This window comes from Dermacentor variabilis, chromosome 7, assembly GCF_050947875.1.
Source record: "Dermacentor variabilis isolate Ectoservices chromosome 7, ASM5094787v1, whole genome shotgun sequence".
Taxonomy (NCBI): Eukaryota; Metazoa; Arthropoda; class Arachnida; order Ixodida; family Ixodidae; genus Dermacentor; species Dermacentor variabilis.
This window is the reverse complement of record NC_134574.1, coordinates 86,964,320-86,974,367: the sequence shown is the minus strand read 5'-3', so window position 1 is coordinate 86,974,367 and position 10,048 is coordinate 86,964,320. Positions and strand designations below refer to the sequence as shown.

The 10,048-nt window shown below is 43.6% G+C and overlaps 1 protein-coding gene across 2 annotated transcripts; it reads left to right on the top strand.

Annotated features, from left to right (window-relative positions):
* Positions 1-77: 77 nt before the first annotated feature.
* On the top strand, positions 78-9,028 carry mRpS2 (mitochondrial ribosomal protein S2). 2 transcript variants are annotated; one of them, XM_075698739.1, is made up of 4 exons: positions 78-117; positions 682-780; positions 5,906-6,192; positions 8,524-9,028. In XM_075698739.1, exons 1-4 carry the CDS (start codon positions 93-95, stop codon positions 8,950-8,952), a joined length of 840 nt encoding a protein of 279 aa, XP_075554854.1. In that variant the 5' UTR covers positions 78-92; the 3' UTR covers positions 8,953-9,028. The 2 variants fall into 2 exon arrangements, with proteins under 2 accessions (XP_075554854.1, XP_075554853.1); XM_075698738.1 differs by lacking the exon at positions 78-117 and adding an exon at positions 374-471.
* The last annotated feature ends 1,020 nt before the right edge of the window (positions 9,029-10,048 follow it).

Here is a 10,048-nt window from a genome sequence, read left to right as displayed (position 1 = left end):
GTGATAAATGAGTTGGGACACGAACTTTCGTTTCCGTGTTGCCGCCAGGCTGAGCGTGCCAGTGCCGCAGCGTGCAACTACATTGCTCGTTTATGCACGTTCTGTATAGAATATATGGTATGCAGATCTATCGGATCAACATTTGGGAATTGTCGATTTACATAGGTTGCCTTGTACATGCTATTCGATAACCAAGGTCAAGACATGACTTTGCAAATAAGTCGATTCGGAACGAACATGTAGACACGCCTAAATAATGTTAGGATAGAAGAAAATATGCTAGAATATTTGTTGTTTCGTGGACCAGTTTAGCATAGCAATATTTATATTTTTTGTAAAGATTATAGTTACTCGTTTTACAAAAACATGGCGGCTGCGTCACGCTATTCTAAACTTGCGTTGTCCCTCCTCTGCGACAACTCTAATAAAATAAGATGGCGCCCGCCATGCGAGCTTTCGTGCGCCGCTTCGGTGGGTATATTTGATCCAAATTTTGCGTGTTTATTTCTAATGTAGTTTCAACTATGTAAAATCGGGATAAAGTGCACACCCTAAGCTTCAAATCACTCATCAAAGCACACAAACTGCAAGTGGAATTGCTTCGGAAGCTTTTGCGCACGTTCGCGCAAAACATGCCGCTAGTCCGGCATGTTTTCACCTCGTCAACGCTTCTCTTTCCAGGTCTGTGCAGCTCTCTTCAGAGAAATGTCGTCTCCGCTAGGAATATCAGTACCCATGAAGCTCTCGGCCAACAGCCTAGTCCTCAACCGAAAGCAGAAAGTGAGTGATCGAACATGTGCATGCAGTACCATATACACCTGTAGTTCTCTCTCGTTGCATACAAATATACAAAACCACAAGCTTTTGTGCGATCACCGAGGTTGGTCTGCGAAGTTCTCAGCGCCCTGGCAACGCCCAGGTTATGGTGGCGGAATGGCTAAAAAGTATCTCTTTTGGTGGAAATTGCGTTATAGGAGAATTCGAACCCTGTAAATCACGGTTGGGCCACATGGCGACATGAACTCGGGGCAGTAACCCACCGTCATTCAAACAACCTCTTGTCGTGAAAGTCAGTGTGAACAGACCAAACAGCATCGAGTTGCAGCTTTCTGCGCTTTCAGTGAGGCCTGCGTGTAGTGACGTCGTGCAGAGAAGTAACAGATAGGAGGGAGTTTTAGAAATATCTCACGAATAAGCCGACCGCGTACTTTACCCAAAGAGTAACGTTGGTAAGGTCAGTGACACTGCAGTTGCATTTTCTTTCAAGGGCCCCTCACCGGGTCAGGCCATTTTGAGCTTACATGCGCAGAGCATACAACGCGCTAACAATCGTGTTTCCAAAGAATCACATCGCTACGTGCCGCGAAGAGGTCTGAAATTTCAATCCCAACCCCGCTTTCCCTTTCTCTCGCGGCGACCGCGCTCCAAGCCGGACGGTGACGTAGTCGCGCCCCACGCGTACGTAGTCGGGTCCCCAGTGTGACGTCGCTCGTGGTGACACGTGACTTTGATAATTATTCAAAGCAACATCTGTTATTTGTGTGATCTGTTGCTTCAATTGACGAATTGAAGTTTAGAGAAATACTAAAACACAAACGGAATGTCTGCGTGTTTGTTTTACTTCGCACCAAAGCAAGAGAGGTACTTCCGCTTCGTCTGCTTGTTCCCACGGTCATGCAGTTGCGTGCGCAGGTACCGAAACTATACCATTTTCTACCGTGTTCCAGCGCATGATCATGCTCTGCAGTCCGCTTGTTTTGCCTCAGTATTCGTGTAGCACTGAATTATACCGCTAGTCATGTGTCCTTGTACACAGCGTGCAAAATCGTGCGCTGTGCGAAACGAGACATCACAACAGCTCGCGTGCAAAGCCATCAGCAAAAATGCGCAGCGCCCCCCCCCCCAACCAAAAAAAAAAAGAAGTGAGGAGAGAAAAAATGAAGGCGGTGCCCGTGACATAGGCATCACGTGATCCTCGAGGTCACAGAGTTTCTCACTATATTACCTGGAGGGAAATCTGGCGCTGCTGCCCTGTGGTATGCATGGGAATGCCAGTATATTGTGGCTTTGGATTGACATCGTTCTCAGAGAGCCAGGACACCTTGAAGACGTGCCTTGCAAGCACTGTTCCGGCTGTCACAGTGATTGATCTTCAACTAAAACAGCATGTAAAAAGCTGTTTTAGCTTTATTATTATACAAAAACATGTTTTGTTTAACTATGAGAACTTGATATTGCATGTACAATTATATGAAACGTAAAAAGTATCAGCAGTCCGCTAAAGTTGGAGGACAGACGACAAGATTCACGCTCGCTTTGGAACTGTTTGTTGTCTGTTCTTGTTTGTTTTTTCTGCTTGGTTATGCATTGTAGGTGAGTAAACTTCACTGGAACATGTAATATGGTGAATGAAAGCTTTTATGAAGATGTTAATTTAAGAATGCGTTATTTGTGTAGCCATATCCACGTCTTAGACAAAGCCTCTTACAACACCAGCCAACGCAAGCCTTGCAGACACATATACCATCATTCCCATGACGGCGCAGTGCCCCTTAAGAAACTCCCATAGACGGTGGCGCCAGATTTTCCTCTAGGTATTATAGTGAGAAACTCTATGCTCGAGGTCCGGTATGGGAGAACGCAGGGAAGGAATTTTGCTTGCGGAGGCTAGACGGTGCGAGTGGAGGGAGTGTCTTGCCATGCAGTGGAGCTCGCCTTGTCAAATCATGGGTTCGCGGCACTGAAAATATTTATACCTCGACTATTAATGGGAGCCGATTTGAAAAATTTTTGCGCCAGAACACTCCCTAGAGGACACGTACCTAACAACTTCCAGCGTATAACCAAAGTTTGCTATGGGGCCTGATGAAGGGCCCTTAAATGCAGGGCGGATAGCATTTGAGAAGCCGTAGGCACAGTAACACAATCAGGCTGGAAACAACGCTACATCAACTGCTTCTGTGTAAAACTTTAACAATTCAACAACTGAAAAGACCAGCTACAGTCGGATACAACTCGAGTCTGCCCAGGCCCTCATAACCGCCAGTCATTGTTGCTCTGCAAAGCTGCAAATAGTTCGTACTTCAAGCTTTCCCTGTTACCTAAATAAGGTGGTAACCACAAAAATATAGTTATAAATGCGTAATTTTGTGCGTTTTCACTCGTCTGTTATAGCAGAATGGTGAAAGCCTAATTCTTTATTGAACTGAAATAAAACGCTTGTTTCGCTGCAACTATTTATTGCCAAGGTTCACTTCAGTTGGCAGTGAAGTTTCATGAGTAAAACGGGACCAGCAGTGAAATGAACTGTACCGCAGACTTTTGAAGAGTGAAATGCTCAGACTCCATGCACTTTGTCCATATCTGTTGCGTGCCTCATCACTTCCTCTGATGCAAAGACTCTTCAAGAACAGGAGACACACCAGACGTATCAGCTACGACACCATTTTGAAATTGTCCCATGATGACGATATTGTCTGCTTCTGTGATTGGCTGACGGAGTAACAACCTGGCGCGGTCCGTGTGCCTTGGTTACCAATGCTGTTTTTTTTTTAATTTGTATCCTACTATACCTAAAATTCTTAATGAGGGAGTGGCAGAGAAACCAGTTATAAACCAAAAATAACAGGAGGAAAACGAACAAAGCAATGTGAACATGAATAACAAATAACACAGCGAGTACACAAGTAAATGCGATAATGGGTGAAAACGCACAAATACTAGTTCTCTAGATATCTAATGGTGTGTGCATGAATTGAAATTTTCCTCTAAGTTAAACTTAAGCATGCCCTACTTACTGTCTGAGCATATGGGCAGACTTGAAGATGTCTGATGTTGGTCAGAACTTGTAAATTGGATAGCAGTTTCTCTTGGGGGGGGGGGGGGGGTTCAGTTTAATATAATGGTAACTGCCCTGGAAAGAATTTGTATTAGAATTACTTTGTTATTTTGCTGGGGCATTCAAGGCTGTGACTTACTTTGGTGGTGCAATGAAAAGAATCTAACAGTAACTGCTTGGCTACCAGAGGGCATCACCAGCTTATGTTGCTTGTGTTCCGAACATCGCTTCAATCTCATTCCTCAACCATTAAAAGCCCTATTTTGCTTATTTCACTGCTTTTACTTTTCGCCATACATATATACATTTCTTTTTCCCTTTATTGGGATGCGACTGCCCTTGAAATCAATCAGTGGAGTAATTAATGGTGGTGGAATTTCATAGTGGAAAATATATGTAATATTGCCAGACTTTAAGTAATTAACATTATGGAAACTGGTACCGAGTTTATCAGGTGCGCAAAGACTTCCTTAAAAGAGCACCTTGTATATTTGCTAAGGCGAAGTGTAAATGCTCCGAAGGCTCATAAAAACATTCGTTTGTGCACAGACTATGCATATGCTAGCATAAAAGCTGCTTGTGTCATTGGTCTCCTCTTTGTTGCATTTGGCAATAGAATACCAGATTCATCTAATGAGTGTGTCCTTTTGCCCGCATTGTCCGACGTTTACCCACATTGTCCATTTTTGCTTACACTGTCAACAAATGTCACCAGAAAGATAATATAATTGGTCATATAAACAGCAGCTGAGAGCATTATGCAACCTCACCTGAAGCTTTGTGTCAAACAATTTCACTTTTTCTTGCTGCTGCTTAGTTGTATTGAGCATGGAAGTGCCTTTACAACTGTAAAATCAGGAACATTCCTTAGGTGGTGATAGTGACTTTGAGTGGCATAGGTAGCACTACTGAACATTGCTTGCCTGCAATCGTTCCATGTCTTCTGGCATAAAACTTGCAGAATACAGCAGCCCAACAGGAGCACAAAGAGGTGTGCTCGGTTTCTTTCTCCTGGCACTACCCATATTGAAGTGGTGCATAGTAAGAACACTAGAATCCAAACGGAATTGAATGGTACATCAATGCTCAGCTGGCTGTGCACTCCAAAAGCGAACAGCTGATTTGTGCACCATTTTATGCTACAATTTCCTTTACTAAATCACTGCATTAAGCCGTCCAGACCCACATTCATGAGAAACTTGCATGATCTGAACTCCTCTTCCTTTTACATCAATAGTGATGCCATCAATACTGATGGTCATTTTGCCTGTGCTCTTGAACATCAGAATGTGCTGCTTCGCCATGTTTGATCACTCAGGTGACAAATTCCTTGAACATACCATGAACCACTGAATGATTCTGACACCGATTGCGTAACATGGTTCTGCACAGTACTTTGTACTACCCCAGCCCTACAATAGCCTCTTCGGAGTTTCTGTATGGTGAAATAACTGCTGAAAGTTAGTATGTGCTTACACACCAGTGCTGTAGAAAGGTCTAAAAGTCAGTGCCATGTACAGTCGACTGCAAAAGTTTGGCACAAGTGCTTGCCAAACTGTATCTTCGCGACACTTACAGTGTGTCAGCAGCAGTGGAAAGCAGCAGTAGGCTGGAAATTCTTTTTTTTTTTTTCGTTTGCATGCGTGTCAATTTTCTTACTCAGCACGAGGCTTGTCTAGATTTCTCGTTCTCATATGACACGCTCTTCAATAGCCATGGCGACGCTCTTCTGTCTCTGGAGCAGTATCATTGGAAGTGATGTTGCTGACACCTAGCTGCGTGCCACAGGGCTGATATCATTGCGTGCCTCTGGGCTTCCCACTCTGCATGACAACAAAGAGATAAAATATATGCGGCACACGAAAATTGGCATGCCAGCAAAAAATGAGAGTACTCATTTTCGGTCTAATGCTGCTCTTGACCACTGGTGTCAAACTGCTAGGTGACGCGAAGAGGCAGTTTGGCACAGGCTTGTGTTTTCAGTAAACTTTTGGTGTCGACTGTACCATAATTACTGCCTTATTGAGAATGCTTTGCACAACTTTCTTGTTTTGATTGCTTCCACAGAGCTGGCAAGCACCAGCAGTACGAAGCTGGATCCATTGCAGCATGCCGACTACTTTGGCCTCGGCAAGATGCTGTCGGTGCGCGAGCTTTTTGACGCACGTGTCCACTTGGGTCACAAGGAGGGTCTCCTAAACGACCTCATGCGGCCTTACCTATTTGGCTCCAGGCTAGGGTACCACGTCATTGACTTGGAAAAGACTCTCGATCACCTATTCTGCGCGCTCAACTTCGTTGCGCATATTGCCTACCGGGACGGGATCATCTTATTTGTCACCAGGCACCAGCAGGTTAGTTTAAGATATTGCAGAGCCGTTCCTGTCTAGAGCACCCTATGCTGCAGATCAGACAAAGAGTGGCAGATCAGCAGCTGCAAGGTTGAAAGTCCATTCGACACGAAAACACCTGCATAATCTCCAATAGTTGTTATAAACTTGCACTCTTATACAGGCGAAAAAGTCCGTGACTTTAGATTTGCATCGTTATATCCGATTATTTGTTATGTCATGGTTCGACTTTCTCATATGAATCCTTTTAAAGAAATGAGTCATGTTACTCTAGCGTTGGTGTGGCTGCCGCTCCTCGAAGACACCACCTCTCAAAAATGAGCAACAATGTGAAAACATAAATTTCTCTGCCTAGTAGAGCATTGCTCAAGCTCTCCGGACAAAAGTGTGCGCATTTGTACCAGTTTCAGGTGTGGCTAGTTGTCGGATTGAACAAAGTTTGTGCTTGTGGATGATGCGTGTATTGCTCAAAAATATTGAATTGGTGCCATTTAGAAACAAGGCTACAAGAAGTACGCTACATGTCTAGAAGCCATGTAAATAACCTTAAAGCCAGCATCTCTGTTTTGGAATTTATTGCACTTACACATTTGTACATTTCTCCAGCTGTTAATGATGTAAGCTTTATTAAAGTTTACATTTAGCTCATTTGATCCTTTTACCGGCTAATCCTTTTCGCAACAAGTCTTTTGAAATGTTAGAAGCTACTGCAGTGTTGCTAAGATTTCTTCAAGAAATGTTTCAGATTTCCCTAACCATAGTTGCCAGGCCTTTAGGACAAAAAGTAGCAAAAAATTCCAAAAGGTAGCCAAAAATGTTGCCAATCATGGCAAAAACTTCATTTGGTAGCCAAAAAAAGTAGCCATCGTGCAAGAAATCAACAATTACTGATTTTTTACACAAAAATAAAGAAGAAAAAGCAAAAATGACCTGTAGTTTTCGGCTGCACTGAAGATATAACAGAACAAAATAAACATTATCTCATGTTATTGTACCATAATGACTAGCTGACCTTCTTTGACTAACTTCTGCCGCACACTTGTGTGTTTTCTCGTAGCCGAAGTGGTTTTGGCATTTCCACTGCAATAAACTCACTGCATGCAATCCTTGCACCACTACGACTATCGAAGTAACCGTCACTGGGAGTGGGATTAGGACACCAGCTATTGCTTTAGTCCAACGCAGCACAAGAAAGCATAGCCTTTAAGATAAATTCATTCCTGCTACTCAGAGAGGGATGCTGTATCTCACCTATAAAGAAACTCAATGGGCCTCTTTAATTATCTGTCGCTGACAGACCAGGGCTGCCTGAGGTAGTGATTTCAGCCAATGAGCGTTGTGTGTGAGGCATACCAGGCATTTCTGGACAGCCCAGGATGACAAGTCGAAGGGTATGAAACTCTATAGAAAAGGTCCACTGGACACATGGCAGCTATGACATGTTTTCAGCTCCTGGATTTACTTCCGGCGCATGCAGCACACAAAACCATGGCCTTCTAGATCTGGCTCTTGGTGCTGTTACTTCGAGGGAGTAGTTGCAGGGAGTGCAATTTGGACGCTACCTATACTGATTACCATCACCAAAAGTATCCAGAAAATAGTCAATTCGCCAACCACAATTTTCAGTCGACAGAAGCCTCTGAAGGTAGCCAATTTGTCAAGAAGTCGCTGAACCTGGCAACCCGACTGTGGGTGGCCTCTTGATGCACATCAGTGTAACTAGCAGTAACTGCTAATCTTATGCATGTCTCAGCAAGATGACCTGAAAGAGTAGATTGGTACCCTTCAAGTGCTCTTGTGGCCTTTCTCGTTTCACATCGTTCTTTCTGACACTTGCCTTCATATTCATTTCTCTTTCCGTGTGTGTCCAATTTTAGGTCTCAAGATCATGTCCTTCTTTGTCAACAGTTGAACTTCCTGTTCTTGTTTTTCCTTTTAAAGATGACATAGTTGTGTAAATTCCTGTTCTTGTTTTTCCTTTTAAAGAAGGCATAGTTGTGTAAAATGCAACTTCACTATAATGTGATTTGACTGTATATCATGTGTGGGGACAGAAGACATGATAAAACAAAATGTGTAAAATAAAATATGTGACAGCCAACCTAAAAAGCCGTTGGCAGGAGTACTAAAGTGTTGGCTGTAGTATATATGTGCAAATACATAGAGTAAAAATTACATCCTCACAAAAGGCCAGCCATTTGCATTGTGTATCCAGCGCCTGCTTTGAGTAGTCAATCATTTACTAAAGGGTTGCGCTGGTGTACTGTTGTTCACTCTCAGTCCCTATCTCGTCATCGATCATTTAAGTGTGTTAACGGTCGCCTTTGTTCGCAGACCGCCCACATGGTGGAAGAAACAGCCAAGGAATGCCAGGAATTTGCCCACGCCCGATGGTGGCGGCCTGGCCTGTTCACCAATTCGGCGGCACAGTTTGGTACGGTCACACGGCTTCCCGACACAGTGATCCTGCTGTCCACGCTCGACTCTGTATTCGAGGAACACCTCGCTGTCAAGGAGTGCAACAACATGCTCATCCCAACGGTCGCCATCGTTGACACCAACTGTGACCCACGACTAATCACCTACCCGATCCCGGGAAATGATGACACGCCATCAGCAATACAGCTCTACTGCAACCTCTTCAAAACTGCCATCCTTCTTGGAAAGGAACGGCGGAAAAAAGACCAAGAAGAAGCAGTGAAACTGATTGCGACGATGGGTGAAGCCAGTGGTGACATGTCAAAGACGCCAGAAAGCACTTGAAAGGCAAGGACCCAAGTGTCACATCACAGAACTTGTATAGTTAATAGAATGGATTTTGTTAGTTGCCAACCTCTGAGTGGTGTTCATTACTTTACATTACATACATACTTTACATTACATACTTCAGTGTATGTGCATGCACATGTGCATACATGCACTGTTTTTTTTTTTTTTTCGTTACAGTATTCGTGTTTTCTCATTAGCAAAGACGCATTAGGTCCACAGCTTGTGCTTTAACTCTATGAAAATGTGAAAAGCTTTGCTGTGGGTTTCCGTAGATGTCATGGAATGGAGTGAAATGAATTTGGGGTAGTGAACGTACCACAAGAGATACAATGAAGTGGGTTCCGTGGCTAAAGTTGTGTCACTAAATCCCGAGAGACAGCAAGTTCTGGTTTTGCTTTGTTCCCATGGTGATTTGAGCACACCTCACTGTTGCAGAGATTATAGACATAATGGTCTGCTGCTTATTTCTTTATTTTGTAAACTGTGTAAAGCTACTGTTACCACCATCTAATCCCATTGCAACCATCATTAAAGTGCATTCTCAATTCCCAAAATGATGGCCCACTTCTGTGCAAGCTTCAGAGGAACCATTCCTAGTGGCAGCTTGTGAAAAAACGTCACAAGCAAAACTGTTCCAAGGGTAAGATTGTGCAAACATCTTGCTTTGTGAATGCTCGGTGTGTTTTTTACGTCATGGAGTAGGCAGTGTTTAATTTGCGCTCCCAGCTTGCTGTGCTAACGACCGCTCACGAAAGCGTGGTGCTGGCCAGTCGTGAAAGCTCAAATGAAAGTTTGGAAAGCGAGATGCTATCGTGATCTGGCCCCAGGCCAACAAATCCTTGTTTGCAACTGGCAACAGGTGGTAGAGCTCCTGACATAAGAAATGCAGCAAGCTCTTTGCAAGTACAATACTGCCAACTTGTGTTATTTTGACCTTGACAGAACCGGTGGAATTGGTTGAATCATCCTGCAAATTATATTGAGAGAAGAGGCACAAAAACTTCTAAACACACTTCTGCTACATTTGACAGTTTCCCAATACTAATATTCACCTACTTTTTAGGGCCACAGTAAAAAGAATGTACACAGA

Coding starts and splice junctions, on each gene's coding strand:
- mRpS2 (XM_075698738.1), top strand. CDS start 435: ATGGCGCCCGCCATGCGAGCTTTCGTGCGCCGCTTCG. Junction 472..681: donor AGCTTTCGTGCGCCGCTTCG/GTGGGTATATTT, acceptor TTCTCTTTCCAG/GTCTGTGCAGCTCTCTTCAG. Junction 781..5,905: donor TCCTCAACCGAAAGCAGAAA/GTGAGTGATCGA, acceptor TTGCTTCCACAG/AGCTGGCAAGCACCAGCAGT.